Here is a 17934-nt window from a genome sequence, read left to right as displayed (position 1 = left end):
TGTTGGTCGTCGTACACCACGTACCATGCAAAAGTACTGGTTCTGGTCAGTGGACCTTCAAGAAGCAATGGATTTGAGAGAACGCAGCTACCAACGCTGGCGTCATTCTAGTGGTTTGCAGAAGGCTATATGCTGGATGCGCCATCAGGATGCATGTCATGCTGTTAGGTTATCAGTCCAGCGTCGTCGACGTGAAACATGGAAAGAATTCTGCAACAAATTGGCAACACAAGACTTTGCAAAGACAACAGCAACAATGAAACGTATTAAAAGCCATCGTCAAACCAGTCCTGTCTTTGTGGATCCTGGTGGACCTCAAGTAGCTGCTAACAAAATGGCTGATCATCTTCAACAGATTTTCTCAGGTCAATTTCTTCCTGCACACCGCCCTCCAGACCAGACAGTGATGATTTCATCACCAATTGCAATTGATGAATCGTGTCCTTTTACTCATCTTTCTGTAGAGAGTGCAATTCTCAAGCTTCCTACACGCAAGGCTCCTGGTGTTGACCATCTTCGTGCTGAAATGCTTCACCCAATTGTTAAGCAAGTCTCTCCTGTTCTTTGTCTTTTGTTCCAGCTTTGTTGGCAATGGGGTTCTGCACCTCTTGCATGGCGTACTGCACAAGTTGTCCCCATCTTTAAAAAGGGTGATACTCATGACCCTGCTAACTATCGTCCCATTAGCTTAACGTCTATCCTAAGAAAAGCCATGGAATATTGTCTACAGTTTCCTCTTGAAGATGTGTCTCCAACAATTGACATTGCACAGGGTGGATTCCAATGTCAACGTAGCTCCCTTGATCAAGTTCTTTGTCTCCATGAAATGGTCCGTCGTCACACAGCTCTATTCAAAGCACCACCAGTCTTGGCTTTTCTTGATATCAAGTCTGCATATGACACTGTTGATCGTTCTGTAGTATGGACATCGTTACGTCCTCTTGCCTCTGATGCTATGTTAGCTTTGTTACAAAGTCTTTTTGACAATGTTCAAGTTGAGGTGTTGCTTTCTGGTGCAACATCCAGATCATTCCAACCATTGACTGGCGTTATGCAAGGATCTGTGCTTTCTCCCCACCTTTATTCCGTGTACATAAATTCTCTACCAGTTGCTCTTCGTGCTGCAGGGGAACTTTGTAACACAGTATTTAATCAGACTGCTGCCACAAGACTCAATGATCAATTAGTCAATTCACTACTTTTTGCTGACGATGTTGCCATCATTGCTACACCAGAAGCTATGCCTGTCATTCTGAATTCTGCTGAACAACATTCTCAAGAGCTAGGATATCGTTGGAGTCCCACCAAGTGCATGATCCTTCACCATTCTTGTTCTCTTTCTCCTTTGTCATTCTCTCTCTACAATGTGCCTATTCCTCATGCTCATTCGTTTCCTTACCTTGGTGTTCCCATCTCAGCAAAGGGGACTATTGATCCATCTCTTCTCATCTCTCGTAATTGTGTCTCTGCTATCAACAGCATGCGTGCTCTTCAATCACTTGGTGTCAATCACACTGGGTTGTCACGTCTACTCTCAATTCGTTTGTATCGCCAGTTTATTCGTCCACAATTTGAGTATGGCCTGGCAATATCCTGCTTCAACATCAAACAAGTTGCTGTGCTTGAAAACGCCCAGAACACATGCTTACGCATGATTTTTGGAGGTCACTCCACATCTTCTACATCTGTTTTCCGTCACCTTGGGAATCTTCCTAGCATGAGGGGGAGGATCTTGACTCTTGGTTTCAAGTTTGTATATCGTGCTTTCTGGTTGCCTGATGAGGCTCTGTTTACTCTTCTTCGACCTGTTCTTACAAACCCAGCATACCAATGGTTTAAGCTTTTAGCTAATCCCATTTGGTTGTCTCTCTCCAATCGTCAGAATGCTGATTCTAAAGCTTGCAAGCATGCCATTCGTTCATTTTTGAACCAGGGCCTCTTCTTGCAACGCTCTCAACAAATACTTCTCTCTGCTTGCCATCCTTCTCTTGGTGTTGACCCTATTCTCTGGCTTCCCATGACTAACTATGAACGTAGTAGATTCATACGTTGGCGTATGGGGTGGCTTCCTGGACGTCCTCAACCTTGTTCCTGTGAATTGCATACCACCAGCCGTCATCATGTCATTGAGTGCACTGGAGCTGCAATTCGTCTCCATCTCTATTCTACAGTACAACCCAATCCAATTGATTATGTACTCAATATGCTGCCTCTGAAGAAACTTAAAAGCAACAAGAACAATGCCTTCTGGATCTTTACTTGGCCAATTCTTTGTAGAATCATGTTGGACATAGAACAGATCTGTCTCCCTGGGGTTGATCTTGCTGATCATGCTGCAACAGACAGAGAACAACTCTTCTTGAACTGGCTACCCAAATGAGACTGGCCATCTCCTTTTATTTTTAGTTTAGATCTGTATTAGTCTTAGTTTCCATTTATTGCATGAATTTCATGCATGCTTCATATTTTATCCTTATCTCCCTTTTTTTTGTATCCCCTAGCTTAGTTTCCCTTTCTAGTTTTTCCCATTTTCCCCCTTGGGTTTTTTTTCCTTTCTATTATTCTTTTTTATACTCTTAAAGACAGGCAATAGCTCTATAGTGCGTGTGCCCACTAGCCTTTCAATAAAAATCTTTTACCTACACCAAGAAACCAATATACACGTGACACGGAGTAATACAAATATAGTCAACGTTAAACTAAAATTTCAGTTGTCCAGCAATGTGGTGACATTTCAGAGTTCTTTGTAATTCTAGAAAATTATATTCTATTATTATTATTATTATTTTTTGACATTCCAATGGCGGCCGAGGCTGAATAGAAAGCAATTTTTCTATTTGTAGAGCAAAACATCAATAAGTACAATGAAAAGACATCATCCTGTCAACAATAACTTCAGGGAATCACACATTATATCTTATTTTCTCACTATATTTAACTGAACGGATATATAGTAAAATAGACCAACACGCCTTTTTTTTTATACAAAAAATAAAATAGACTGATGCGCCTTAAGTATTTTTTATATATATCTTGATTTATTAATAAATTACTAAGTAGAAATGCTTGAAAAAATACACAATTATAGATATACTATATGTTTACAATGTGACAACTTACTGTGACTGCTGAATTAAAATTGAGTGAATTAAAATTCATTTTGTTATTAATTTTAATAATAATATATTATATTTTATTTATATTTTATATGAAAAATTAAAATTTTACTGACTTAAACAAATTCACAGTAACAGATATTATATAAAGGTATAATGTGAGAAAGTAGGTTGAATGAAGATTTATGGGATTTTTAAAGCCAGATTTAAACTACCAATATGGATAATATCTCTATGAGTTTTCAAAATCAGATTAATGTTCTTAAGCTAAAAACCAATCATTTTTTGTGTTCTATATATCTGTGTTTTAATATCTTGTTTTTTAAATTACTTTGCAAATATTTGTCCTATAATAACGGCAAAACTGGATTTGCATAGCCTGAATTTCATAGATATTAATCAATAGTCATTATATTTTGGTACTGTTTTTTGTTGTGAAGATAATGCAGTTTCAAAGTTTATGTAAGAAAGGTAATAAATATGCTTTTAAATTAGGGGCAATGAATTTAATATAATAAATGTTTTTCGATTACATACACTCGTGATCCATTTGTTACAGTTACGGTTCACTGACATGAAGACTATGGTTTGATTTCAAGCTGGATGCATTTTGTACTTTCTGTATTTTTTATTTGATTTTTTTTAAGATATAAATCTTATCTTATATCTATTATTAGATGTTGAATGATTTTATTCCTTTGATATATTTGAATTAAAATGTATTTATGTTTTATTTTTATATTATTGTTTTAATATTATTAAAACAAATTAATTTAAATCCAAATTAATTTAAATCCAAATTTCTTATATTTTTTATTAAACTATTGTAGAATCAGTATATTCTTCATCTTCATCATCTTCTAAATATTCATAATTTGTATATATTGGGTTGTCAACAATGCTTCCAAAAGAAACCTCAGCTAATATTTTTAGTATTCCTTGCCACAATCTGTTCTCATATTTTTTTCTCCATATGAATTCCATCAACATCCATGGCACCATTTGTTTTGTTTGCAATCTGGCCTTGTAGTTCATTTTTATTCCATTCCACAGACCTATGTAATAAAAGTTAATAAAATAATTTTATCTTTTATAGTATTTTACCTTCTATAGTATTAATATGAATATCATCAGATGTAACATACTCAACATTGTGATTGACTGTTCTATGAGTATAGTTCATATCAATCACTGATGCCAATCCCCCATATGCAGTCTAGCAATCTGTGTGAATAATGCTATTGGGCTTTACATACTTCTTTATCACTTGAAGGAAAGTTGCAGCATCTCTGTGAGGAACTGTCATCAAAAATGTTTTTCGTTCTGCTGTTTTCTCAATACTCCCCAGAACCCAAACACCTTCTACTCGATGTCCTTGGTGATATTTTCTCTTTCCAAATTTGCTTTCATCAATTTCAACAATAACGAATTGACTATTGGCATCAATACCTCCTATAAAAATATTTAATATATCTATATGTAATTAACTCTTATAAACTTACCAATTCTCATATCATTGTTTGTTAAATCCATTTGAATCAATTGGTGAATACTAGCAATGAGATGTCTTATAGTTTCTGGAGAAACACCAAGCATAACTCCCATTGTCATTCTAGGAATCCAGTTTAACCAGTAATATATTCCTGGCATAACAATATCACAGGAAAGATGGCTTTGTGCAAAGAAAGAATCCAATCTTTCAGATTTTCTTTCTCTTTTACAACATGTTGCTCCCATGCTGTTTACTTCACTGTATCTGTAACTGTAGCCTCTGTCTTTTTCCAATATATAGTCCATAGAACTGCCACCAGAACAAGTAAAAACAATATGATTTCTTGAATATAAAGTACTCTGTGCAATCAAATATCTTTATATATATTAAATATTAATATATAATAATTAAAAATACCTTTTTTACTTACTGTTTTGCAACTTCAGATGTATATGTTGATGCCATAACATAGCTCAAAGGAGGAATAGATAATGGACGAACTGATAAAGAAGATTGATAATTCATTTGAAAATAAATAAAGTAAAAATAAAAGAAAAGAAAGCAAAAAAAAAATGAACATAATATTTAAACAAAATAAAAGCTGCCAAAAAAACTTTTCTGTGACGTGGCACGTGACTAAGACACACAAACTATATTATTTATAAGATTATAACACTTAAAATAGATACTATAAATTTTATAATTATGTTCTTTCTATCAATTTGTGACGTTATGTGACGCTCAAACTGAATCTATATAGCTTACATTTACGGCATTATTTTAAGTATATGCACGTTACAAGACATGACAAATTGATAGAGAAAACAAACTTTAAAATAATTAGTAATAATGATTTAAATATGTTATATTTCACTAAATATTTATATGCACTGCAAAGGACAACTGATTTAAGTAGCTTAATTTTTGTTTAAATCCTCCAAAAATCGGTGGTTTATGTTCAATTATAGTTTGGTATTTGTTGCAAAAATTGGTTGATTTAGTTAACCAAATGATGAGATTATAGATACTAAAATCAATAGATAAATTGAGAGTTATAATTCCCCCTTTTCTTGAAATGTTATAATTGTCTGTAATTCTGGTTATATATTCATCCATAACTTCAAACCGTACCTAAACCCTACTTGTTATGGAATTGGCTTTGAACTCTCTACCTCTTAAAAATTTTTATTTGCTTTAATTACATGATATTATTGGATAGACCTCACTAAAATCGACCTAGAATCAGTCTGAAATCTGACAGGAACCAGCATTCAAATGAATGATTGTAAAAAAAAATTTAAATAGATCACTGGAAAAATAAAAAAAATACTATATCTTTAAGTAACGAGAAAGGTAGTGAAAATGTCAGGGTTTTTTTTCAGCTCAGCCGTTTTTTTTATTTAAGTTGGGGGTGTATTTTCGACGTATTCTATTGGTTTAGATAGACAATAAAAAATTCATATTTTTTTGGCTTGCTATAAAATCACATCAAATAAAGTATTTGTAGTACTTGTTTCCTTTTTTATTTTATAATTCAAGCTATACACAATATGTTTCCCTCTACCCAAATCCACACCTTAGACTGTCACTGCATTAAATGTCACAACAGTCATCAGAAATCTTCTTATGCTGCAAAGCGTACTGAGTCTCGTCATAATAAGAGAGCTAGAGTTGAAGGTATCAGAATATTTGAGAATAGTATAATATATTCAGTGTTAGTTTTTTGTTTGCTGTGTAATAATCGTTTTAATTTTTTTTTTATTTTTTATTTATGTTGTTTATTTTTAAACTTTTAATGAAACACAGCCGCAATGAGAAACATGGATGTAGATACTGAGGGTAAGAATTTTTTTATTTGAAAGCAGAAAAAAAAACTAATAAACTATTATATTCCATATTTGTAGTAATCCCAACTTCTCGTTCCGATTCTGTGGAAGCAATGGACGGTCAGGCCAACTCACCTTTTTTGGATGCCGCCTCAATGTTTGACAATGACAGAGACGACAATGATTTCGATGACAATGTTGAAGATGAAGTCAATGAGATCGAGATTGAGGACTTCAACAGTGAAGGTCAGTGTGAGATATATAAAGAAAACTAAAAGAAAAAGAGAGTAAAAGAAAAATCAAGTGTTAATTTTTTTTAATTTTTTACAGACCCTTTTGCTGCTCCTGATATGCCCGAAAATGAAGTCCATCAATTCATAGCCATCTTTACAGTACTATTTGCTTCACGTCATGTTGTTGATAAGGGTGCTGCTGTCTTGATTGAGTTTATCAACAACCTGCTGAGAATCTACGACCAAGATTTTCAATTACCAACCAGTCTTGCCGGTTTACAAAAAATGACAGGATTTTCTGCTATTACAAAAGGCATCAAGATATTTGTGGTGTGCCAAGACTGTCATACAGTATATCAGGATATTGTATCTGCTCCTCCTCGATGTGTTTCCTCAAAACTTGGTGCCAGGTCTGCATGCAACTGTAATTTGACGAAATCCATATCTTCCGGTGCCTTGGTTGCAAAGCGTGAATATGTCTACCAATCCATTAAAAATACATTGAGCGTTTTCTTCCGTCGCCCTAGTTTCGAAGCCAAGATTCGTCAATGGAATAAGGAGTTGAAGATGGTAGATACTCTGTGCGATGTCTATGATGGTGCGATGTGGAAGGAGTTGAAGGACAAGGATGGTGTATCATTTGTGTTGGACCCACGCTCACTAATGTTAACACTTAACATCGACTGGTTCCAGCCCTTTGATGGTGTCACTCACTCCTCTGGTGCTATCTATCTGGCCATCAACAACTTGCCCCGTGATGAAAGATTCAAGCCAGAGAATATTATCCTTGTAGGTCTCATGCCTGGTCCAAAGGAGCCAAAAACCGATGAGATCAATAGTTACTTGGAGCCCTTGGTGGATGATTTGAAGCAGCTGTACATTGGCATGCGGATTCCTACACACGAATTCCCAAATGGTGTCAGTGTTCGTGCTGCACTACTGATGGTTGCATGTGATATCCCAGCCGCCAGAAAGACAAGTAGATTCACAGCGCATAACAGCACATGTGCTTGTTACAGGTGCAGCCTGCAGTTTACTCGGTTAGGGAGCAGCAACCAGGTTGATTTCCATGGATTCAATTATTCTCGTTGGAATATCCGCAGTGGTGCAGAGAGCAGGTTGCATGCTGAGGAGTGGAAGGATGCAAGTACACTCTCAGAAAGGCATCAGCTGGAGGTCGAAAATGGTGTTCGATGGTCGCAGTTGCAACGCCTTGGATACTTTGATCTAGTACGTGGAACAATCATTGATCCCATGCATAATCTTTTCCTGGGGACGTCTAAGAGATTAATGGATCGGTGGATTGATGAGAAGACAATTGGACCTGAAGAGTTTGCTTCGATGGAGAAAATTGCAGAGACAATGGTACTACCCAGAGATTACACCACACTGACAACCAAAATTGGAAAGGGCTTCAGCTACATGAAAGCGGATGAGTGGAAATCATGGGTTCTGGTTTATTCTCCTGTCTTGCTGCATGGTATTCTCCCTCCATTACAATTCAAGAACTGGATGTATTTCATTGATGCATGCCGATACTACGTAAAGCCCAGCATTACTTTTGATGAGATCACCACTGCCCACAGCCTGTTAGAAAAGTTTTGCAATGCATGTAACGTAGACTATACCGCCACTATTCTCACCTGCAATATGCACCTACACCTCCATCTTCATGAATGCATTCGTGATTTTGGACCAGTGTATGGTTATTGGCTCTTTGGGTTTGAGCGATACAATGATATTTTAAAGAATTTCAAGACAAATGGCAAAGACGGTTTTGAGGCGACCTACATGAAAAATTTTGTTCAGAATGCGTATAAGGGTGATTATGTCAATGCTGTTCTTAAAAGTTCTAGCCAGATCCCCTTCATTCACACTCTGTCTAAACTTGTTACAACCTCCATACCTGCTGCCACAGTCACCACTCTCTCCAGTCGCCCATTCAGATTGCAAGCATTCGTTCAAGGCTACACTGATCCTTATAATCCACCCAAGGGTAATGAGCCTCTTCCTCCTTCTACATTTCCTCTAAAATACAAAAAGCCATCAGTAATGGATGATTCCGACTATCTCCATTTACTTGAATATTACCAAGTCACTTACAACCTCCCAGACCTTGCCAGCTATCAGGACACGTCCTATAATCACCCAGCACTTGACAATCAAATCATCAAATTGAAGTCAATTGACATTCTTGGTCAACACTATCGAGGAACAAACAACAGCACAATCAGTCGCAGATCACTTGTTCAGGCAAAGTTTGTTGGTAGTAATGGAAACATTATACTTGGATTTGCTGGACAAATTCAGTATCTTTTTACACACTCCTTCCAACTTCCACCCACGCACAATCTCCATCTGACTCGCATGGTTCATGATCATCAACATGTATTCGCATTTATCAAGTGGTTTTGTACTTCCTCTGATAGGTCGCGTGAGGATGACGGTGTTGAATTTTGTTTGCCCACGTTCTCTCCTGATAGCTACCATAGCATTATACCTGTACATCGCATCTTATTAGAGGTTGCTACAGCTACTATTGCGACAAGTAGAAATGTTAGCAAAATGCTGGTAATTCCATTGCCAAAGAAGCTATATGCTTAAATAATAAATAAAGTGAACTTTTACATTTCTTTTTCTTTAACAAAAAAAACAGAGCGCGTATTTCTGATATATATATTGATAGTATTTTGTATGTGAAAAGTAATATATAGATAAAAAGAGAGAGGCAATTTTTGTTTATTTAATACCCGTCTCTAAGGGCCCACTGAGGAAATTTGGGGGTTATGTCATCTGGGACTGCTGTATTGGACACATTGGTGAAAACCCTCTCCTTCATTTGAGAAGCACTTGACCCCATTGCTTCAATAACATACTCATCAACGAGTTTAATGAGAGTATTGAACTAAAATGATTTTGTTAATACTTCACTTTATATTTTTTATAATAAGACATAATTATTAATATAAAATAATATACCTCGTCACTTCTCCATCCTGGCCGAACAATCTTGACGATGCTCTTCGTGCGATTCTCGAAGTCTTCATCTGCAGATTCTCCATCGGACATTGCTGCCATTTGCATCGTGAAGTCACAATCTCTCTTCATTTGTAGATCAATTGCTTCTTTGTTGTCTGTGTATGCAAGTAAACGGCGAGTATGATTCTAATAGTAGTTTTTTTGTATTAGTATTTTTAAAATTCTCAAGACTAAACTATATTATTTTGAAATTATTTATTTAGAGATTACACTTACATCTCTGGCACGTCCTGCCCTTCTCGAACGAGTGTTTGTTGCTTTTATTTCCTCTTCGGTTTTTCTTGCTTTTGAAACCCGGCTGGTGAAGTTTTTGTGCAGTCTTGCTCTCAAGTCTGCCTCTCTAAATCCCTCATGGGTAAACTTGCGCTTCAAGTTTTCAAGAAGTCGCACCACCAACTCCTTGTTTGGCGACTTGTAAAAGAAAACATTTGTATTCCATCTGGGCTTACTCTCATTTGCCAGGATATCAGCTTGATTTCTTGTTTTCAGCTTGGGATCCCACATGAAATTACGAATATGGGCCTGATAGAATATATGAGAAAATACATCGATAAAATTTTGCACATGTTGATACTCACATAAACATCATTAGAGGCCTTCTTGCTAAACTCAGACGGAGCGTTGAAGGCAGGCTGAGAAACATTAGCCATTGTATTGGTAGGGGAAACGAGGGGGGCCCTGCTTAAACTGTCAATAGCAGTGATTGTCTCAGTGCTGCTGGTGGCAAGAACACCAATTCTGCTATTCATGTTTAGCAATGTATCTTCAACAGTGCCGATTTGTTCTTGTACAATCGACATGTCAGCTGCCATGTTGGTTCCCATGGCTGTCATATTAGTTTTCAAAGTTGAAAGAATTTCCATCAATTGTTCGTTTGTAATCTCAACGGGACGAAGAGCAAGTTGACGTCTTTGAATAGCCATTGTCTACAGAATATAATAAAAGGTAAAAATGTAACTGTTAATTTTAGATTACATTGTTATTGATGCTATTATACAATTGAATTGAATTGAATTAAAAATAAATTATATCAAATTTACATACTTAAATTATTTGAAATAAAATGGGTTGATGTGTGTGTGTTTGAGTATGAGTGCAATAAGTAGCAAGAAAGCAGGAGAAAGAGTAAACAAATTGTATAAAACGTATGGTTTATATAGATATTCAGCATATCTTTGATATATAAGTCTCTATTAATACTTCTTGTAATCACTGAGATGCAAATCGGCTTTCATACTGCTTTAGAACCCAATTGATCAAACCAGTCTAGTCTTTTGTTTCAAACGCACTTTTTTTTTCTTTTTTTGTTGTTGTTCCTGTTTCTCTTTTTTTTTGCTCTTTATATTTGCTATTGGTCTTTTCTTTGTTTCTCTATCTCTGCAACTTCTATTATATTTGCGAACTATTTGTGTAAGACATGTTCTTTCTAAAAAGTCTTCTTTATAGAAAATAAAAGAATTTATTTATTCTGTTGCCATAGACACACTCTTCGTCGCTGTCTCCACCCATTTTTTTATTTTTTTATTAGTCTTTTTTTTAATCTGCTTTTTTAAAGTACTTTTTTTATATAACTAAAAAGAATTAGTTGTTTCAGTTGCCATAGACACTCGCCCTCTCTTTTCTTTTTACTTCTTTCTTTCTCTTTTACTCTTATACTTGCAAATGTTCCTGGTAAGGCGCTTTTTTTCTTTATTTTTCTTTATTAGTAATTTCTTCAAATATAGCTGAGTAATAACAAGTGTTTCTGCTACCATAGTCACTCGCGTATAGTTTCCTTCTGATGCATCCTCTTCACAATGGCCATCCAGATTAGCCAAGGTTAGTAAATATACTTCATACCATCATCTCATAAAAGTATCCTGATTTTTTCCTTTCTTTTTTATAGGACATATCACCCAAAATATTTTCTACAGCTAAACACGACCACCAACATGGTAATATTTTTATCTATTTATTTATTATATTTCTCTTTAATATTAATCAAACTGAATCCAATTTTTACTATAGATGAACAACCCTCTCTAAAACATGCTATGAATCAAAAGCTTCTATCTCATGCTGCTGTCATTGACATGGTAAGACTTTTTTTGTTCTTTTACTATCCTTATATGTATCATTATATTACTTATACTGTTTATTAATAAAAAAAACTACCAGATACTATATCGACTTTTGATAAGTATTATCTATATCTACAAATAAATCCGTTTGCTTTGGGTATGTAAATTAATAATTATATTGCCCAATTCACAAAAATTACTTTTTTCCAATCATTTTCATAGCCAAAGGAATCAAAATTCCGTAGCTTTACTTGTAATATTTTATTGTTTGGTCTTTGTACTGGATAATTCCAATATAAGTATTAATGGTTTATAAGAATTGAAATATCCAACACACACGCACACCCATCACTAACGATTTATCTATTCTCAAAGAGTACTGCTCGTACCCCAAAAAAAACGTATTGAGCAGCTCATTTTTTTTTAGGTATTTCTTTTTTGTAGAAAATTTTTCATCCCAAATATGACAAACCGACCGAGCAAGAAGTAGCTAGAGATATAGAATAGTATTATTAGATCTGAAACCTAGAAACATTCTATTCTTTCCAATAAAAATAAAAGCGTAAACCATTACCAGCCTAATAAGAACGGGAAACCAAATAAATAAAGAACATATTACTGGTCCATAATTTTAAAGACGCCTTTTTTTGCTGCTGATGACCAAACTTCTTAACAATAAACTAGCTTAAAGGTCACCTTTACGCTACTTTTAATCTTCATAATATGTCGGTGCCTGACCTTTATGGTTCCATATAAAGAATATCAAAATAGATACGCAGTTTTAAAAAACTTTCTTTTTATATATCAAGTCAGATAAGTATATCTAAAGTGCTAACAAACCTTACCTGCGGCACCCCCCACCCACAATTCCGCTAGTTGACTCTAGTCATTCCACTATCTGTGAAGGTCACCTTCAGCACAAGTGGAAAAAAAAATCAACTAATTTAAATATGAAAATTACACTGCACTATACCCCATATTTAAACTACCTTATTTTTTTAATTTTTCCAGTGGATCTTGTTGACATCATCAAGAGATGACGCATTTGAAATAGAATCTCATAGAAAAAATGGTTTTTATTGATTTTTGAATGGTTGGAAAATATATTTAGCTATTTCATATGGACCACTAATACTTCTTTAAAAGTGTGTATCCGAATAGTACGACTTGTATACATGTTATACTTTCATTTATTGGACGGCTTGAATACATTGGACGACCTAACTTATACTATACTTCCCTACCATATCGGTTTCATGTATTCAGCACGTTTTTTGGTTTTACACTTCTTTAACTGAAAATGAAATCCTTGGTATTTTCTTGGAGAATACGTTTGTTTGGAACTACATTAGCTTAGAGCAAAAAAAGATACAGAAGTATTAATACAGGTTTCTTTATGAAATAAAATGAAATAACATACTTACTAGATCATTTATGGGGGTTCATAACAAATCTCGCAATAGAATAAAAATCCGTTTGATTGATATTTTCTTTTAAATAAAAAGCAAGAAATAAAATAAACAACTTTATTAATATGTACGCTTTGATTGTAAAGACACTTGAATTACTTATATATTATAGACACGCATTTGCAAAAAGGGGCAAACCAGTATGACTTGAAAAAAAGACGTGACATATTTATCTGAGAAGAAGAATTGATAAGTTACATTATTTAAGTTGAGTTATATATATATTACCTTTTCATAGACTGAAAATACCAGAAAGTATATAGTGTCAAGAGCAAAACATCTTTTATTACAAAATGGGTAGAAGCCCTATCATTTTAAAAATAAAAGATATTTAGTCAGCAAGGTGTTTCATTTTGGTTAGGAGATTGTTTATTACCTGTACTGTTTTGAATGCTTATTGAGTGTATTGTTTATCTAATATATATTAAGATGATTCTAAAAGCCAAAAGTATTAATAAAAGTTGAGATCTTAAGAGTAAGCTTACCAAGACATATAAAAAGAGACAAAACGAGAAGAGCAGGTTAAAGAAAGAGAAAATAAAAAAGAGGGGCGCGGTTATTCTATTAAATACGAATTTGGGGTTTTTTTTAAAAAATAAATAAATCAAAAAATAATTTTTGTCTGTAACTTAGAATTGAAAGAAAACGCAGTTGCACTATGCCAGCAGCTAATACATATGAAAAACAGAGTATAGTATAAAATCATATTATTCAAATACTAATACATAATATAAGAATAAAACATGGATTGAAAATTAAATTAAAGAAACACATAAAATACTCACAACAAGAGTGGAAACATTCAAAGCTGTTCTTGTTACATAATAGATCATGGTATTCTCTGAGAAAGAATAAAACTTAAAGCCCAAATTAAACATAATATAAATAGACCCTTTGGATTTAAAAAAAAACAAGCTATTCTTATTATTCACAATGTCAAGAAATCTCAATAACAATTCAGTTAACAATGCTTTTGGTGAAGAACCTTCTGTGGGAAGGTAGATTAAAACCAGGCAGTCTTCAATTTTCTTATATTAATTTTATTTTTGTTTTTTATAAAAATCAAAAAAAAAGCCCACCAAGAAATACCAATGATATAAGGACGATAATGTTGCAACACTCACAGGGAACAGTGAGCAATCAAAGACCACTAGCACCAAAGAGAGCTCGGTTGAATCTTGAAGGTGATTCGTCAGGTAGAACTCGTAACATCCATGATGTGTACGAGAAACTTGATATCATGAATGGTGTCTTAAACACTGTTTTGAAGAACACATCTTCTGAGAAAGCCCAAGCCACTGCAAGTAATGCAGTTGAGCAAGACATGTCGCCTGGACGTCAACCAACATTGGATGTAAGTAATCATAATATGTTTTTATATAGATAGAATTTAATATACATTTATATTATAGCAATTGTTGCGCGATTATTTGAGTGAAGAGAAATTGTATGACCAATACAATACCAATGAAAATAAAAACAGTGAGGGAAACAGACTCGTTCTGAAGTCTGTTACCGATTACCTTCATCATCAAGAAGAGGGGAAAAAGGTGGATTTGCCAACTCTTCGAACTAAGATTGTGCGGCACATTGGCAACAGAAAGTTGCAAGAAAAAAAAACAGAAGAAAAGAAGCAGGAAGAGAATCGACGGGCCTGTCTTTGTCAGCAATGTGTAAAGATAAAAAACACATGCACACAATATACTAGATGTGATATTAAATTAGAAATATTATATATTTATATATAGTCGTGTGAAAGAAGACAATCTGCCTTGAAAGCCAATCGGGCACACTTTGTGAACAGCTTTGGAGAGAATGTTGACAGTATTCTCCATGCTGATTACGTGTCAGACCTTGAGAGTGATGACGAAAGAGAAGAAGAGGAACAGGATTCGTCCTCAGAAAACAGTTTTTTTTTGGAGATTCTGCCCAAGCTGGAGAAGCGAAGAGGTATAGTACAAAAAACTATTTTTTTGGATGGTGTGTAATAATACTTACATTGACATATAGGGAGATAGGTTCGTTGATGAACTTGATGTGGATTATGAGGCAGCTCATGATAAGAAAAATAATACCCATCCATTCGAGCATAAATTTAAAGGAATAAGAGATAAGCAGCTTAGTAAGACCAAGGCAAACAAGCTGCCATCATGGTCAAAGAAATAATAAGACAATAAATCAAACATTTTCTAATAAATTGATAAAAGAGTGCAAAATGGTATTTTATTAATATTATTTAAGCTTCTATTTTTTGGGGTAAAGGGATTACTAAACGTTTAAATTCACTAGTTATAGTAAATCTATATTTAGCAATTGCGATTGGTGAATATAAACAATGTACTGGAATAATACATTCATAATTAAGTACAGAAGAAAGTTCATTCCAGAGCTCAATGCCTTCATTTAACATTGGCTGGTAACTCCCCAAAGAATAACTAGAGTACCACTCAACAAACGCAAAAGTATGGGTGATGACAGTTTTGTTGATAGTTATCAAATGTTGAAATAAATACAGTATACAGCCAGAAAACGCTGCTTTATCTTCACTGTTATTCTCAAGATAATAGGCATGGAAATAAGACCCAGAAGAGTATTCCTGTCCAAGAAGAGATATCTGTTTTATTTTCTCAATTTGGTTATTGACAAAAATCTGGTTAGACTCGCAGTTTGAATAATGGCCAAAAAGATCGTGACTGCCATACGCGTGTCTGTAAAACTCCAGTAAACATTCATAATGTCCCTTGCACATTGTAATCCTTTGGTTGAGTTTAATTGGAAACACTGAAGGGGGCAACAGCTCACAACCCAAAGCAGAATGACAAGAGTTTAACGAATATTCAACAAAGTCAGACAGAGAAAAGGTACTGGCAGTAGAAGATGGATGCAATGCTGCTAATTGATCTTGACTATTTGAAATGCGATGCAGAAAGTCAATTGCGAACTGGGGAAGATGATTGACAAAAGATTGTATGAAGTTGCCAATGTATGTTATCTCCAAAAATCTCTTCATCATCATTGATTCAAAGCCGCCTTTTTGATTTGTTTCGATATTCTTCAACAAACCATTGTATCTCTTGAAACTGAATAACCAGAAAGCATAAATTGGCCCAAAGTCATGAACACACTCGCCAAGATGAAGATGTAGATGCATATTCAGTGTCACAGCCGATTTTCCATACAGTGTCTGAAATCTTGTACAAAACAATTGGAGTTTACTGTGGGCTTCATCTATTTCTTTGTCATTGATCAAAGGTTTTGTGAGTAAGTGGCATGCGTCAACAAACAAAATCCAGTTTTCGAGATTTTTGGCTGGGAGCACATGCTTCAGAACAAATGGAGAGTATATGACGCACTACGACTTCCACTCGTCAGCTTTCATGAACAAAAAACCATCAGCAATCTTCTTTGTTATACGCGCATATCCACAAGGTACAACAATACCATTGGCAAGCTCTTGCATAGTTAACTGATTCTTTTCATTGATATAGTTACACTCGCGCCATATCTGAATCATTTGCTTTGCAGTTCCAAGATAGAGGTTATGTATCGGGTCTATAACTGTAAAGCGGACTAGGTCAAAGTAAGATAACCAATGAAGCTCTGACCACCGAGTGCCATTTTCTTTTTCTAGACATGTTTGCTCAGTATTGTTCAATGCATTTGCCTAGCTGACAGTGTGTTCCAGATTCATTGTCTTTGTGCGTCTCACCCAATTGCTATACTTGAATCCAGAGTAGTCAAGCTTGCTGGTCTTCTTTATAGTCGTGAATTGTTGTTGACATTTGTGACAGGCGCATGTGCTCATGTGGCCAGTAAATCCAGAGGTTTTGCGAGTGGCAGAGATATCACAGGCAACACACATCAATGCAGCACAAACAACAATCTTTCTATTTTGTGAGTCTGTCATTTCTACACCAATGTACATCTCCAACAATTCGTTAACAAGCGGCTTCAAGTAATGATTCATGCTGTCAGTGCTTGCTTCCTTCGGCCCAGATATCATACCAACAAGAATGACATTTTCAGACTTAAGACGTTCACTCCGTGGGAGATTGTTGATAGAGAGATATATCGCACCACTGGAATGTGTTTGTCCATCAAATGGCTGAAACCAATCGATATTCAGAGTCAACATTAAAGATTGGCTATCATCAACAAACCGTCTGCCATTGATGTCTTTAATATCACTCCAAACTGCACCATCAAAAATGTCAAGTTTGGTGTTTTCAATTATTTGATGATTTCTCCACAAATTGATCTTGGACACGAAATCTGGCTTGGAGAATTTTTGTTGCAAGGCGTACTTCAGAGAGTTGAATGGATATACCATTGCTGGAAGAGAATGATTTCCGGTTGACACTTTAAAGAGATTGTTGTTGCAAATGGCGGATTGAGAGAATTTCTTAAATGTACAGACTCTTTGACTTGTTTCCGGAGGATAAATCGAATGACATTGTGAGCATGCAATGTATACTGTCATTCCGTCTGTTGCTATGTTAAATCCTGTCTTATGCTTCAAGCTATTGATCGTCAGTGGAAGGGCGCCAGACATATCACAGAGAAACAGTAGAGTATTACAAAATTCAATGAGAATCGATCCACCGCTTTCCACCAAAAAGGTCAAGTGAAATATGACAATGAATACTGCAACAAAGCGAATATACAAGGGCATGTTATCAAAAGACGAAGGACGAGCTAT

The 17934-nt window shown here is 35.1% G+C and overlaps 6 protein-coding genes across 6 annotated transcripts; 3 read left to right on the top strand and 3 right to left on the bottom strand.

Annotated features, from left to right (window-relative positions):
* Positions 1-67: 67 nt before the first annotated feature.
* On the top strand, positions 68-2380 carry PHYBLDRAFT_171050 (hypothetical protein; the record flags this gene model as incomplete). The annotated part of the gene is made up of 2 exons (XM_018436487.1): positions 68-596; positions 1419-2380. 2 exons carry the CDS (start codon positions 68-70, stop codon positions 2378-2380), a joined length of 1491 nt encoding a protein of 496 aa, XP_018289031.1.
* A 1552-nt stretch (positions 2381-3932) lies between these two features.
* Positions 3933-5133, bottom strand: PHYBLDRAFT_73821 (hypothetical protein; the record flags this gene model as incomplete). Its single annotated transcript, XM_018442924.1, has 5 exons — positions 3933-4171; positions 4221-4332; positions 4369-4565; positions 4838-4983; positions 5039-5133. The coding sequence occupies 5 exons, from the start codon at positions 5131-5133 to the stop codon at positions 3933-3935; spliced, it is 789 nt and encodes a 262-aa protein (XP_018289030.1).
* Positions 5134-6158: 1025 nt separating this feature from the next.
* PHYBLDRAFT_171048 (hypothetical protein) lies at positions 6159-9271 on the top strand (the record flags this gene model as incomplete). Its single annotated transcript, XM_018436486.1, has 5 exons — positions 6159-6306; positions 6415-6447; positions 6513-6680; positions 6765-7211; positions 7899-9271. The coding sequence occupies 5 exons, from the start codon at positions 6159-6161 to the stop codon at positions 9269-9271; spliced, it is 2169 nt and encodes a 722-aa protein (XP_018289029.1).
* Positions 9272-9540: 269 nt separating this feature from the next.
* PHYBLDRAFT_159510 (hypothetical protein) lies at positions 9541-10286 on the bottom strand. Its single transcript, XM_018434001.1, has 2 exons — positions 9910-10286; positions 9541-9820 (listed from the first exon to the last, which is right to left on the bottom strand). The coding sequence occupies exons 1-2, from the start codon at positions 10208-10210 to the stop codon at positions 9783-9785; spliced, it is 339 nt and encodes a 112-aa protein (XP_018289028.1). The 5' UTR covers positions 10211-10286; the 3' UTR covers positions 9541-9782.
* Positions 10287-14168: 3882 nt separating this feature from the next.
* Positions 14169-15401, top strand: PHYBLDRAFT_171046 (hypothetical protein; the record flags this gene model as incomplete). The annotated part of the gene is made up of 5 exons (XM_018436485.1): positions 14169-14233; positions 14310-14589; positions 14648-14908; positions 14984-15190; positions 15246-15401. 5 exons carry the CDS (start codon positions 14169-14171, stop codon positions 15399-15401), a joined length of 969 nt encoding a protein of 322 aa, XP_018289027.1.
* Positions 15402-16752: 1351 nt separating this feature from the next.
* Positions 16753-17289, bottom strand: PHYBLDRAFT_102021 (hypothetical protein; the record flags this gene model as incomplete). Its single annotated transcript, XM_018427655.1, has 2 exons — positions 16753-16899; positions 16945-17289. Coding segments are annotated over 2 exons (492 nt in total), but the record flags the coding sequence as incomplete, so codon positions are not given.
* Between the last annotated feature and the right edge of the window lie 645 nt (positions 17290-17934).

Source organism: Phycomyces blakesleeanus (assembly GCF_001638985.1).
Source record: "Phycomyces blakesleeanus NRRL 1555(-) unplaced genomic scaffold PHYBLscaffold_17, whole genome shotgun sequence".
Taxonomy (NCBI): Eukaryota; Fungi; Mucoromycota; class Mucoromycetes; order Mucorales; family Phycomycetaceae; genus Phycomyces; species Phycomyces blakesleeanus.
Note: the sequence above shows the minus strand (reverse complement) of the source record. Positions and strands in the feature narration are given on the sequence as shown.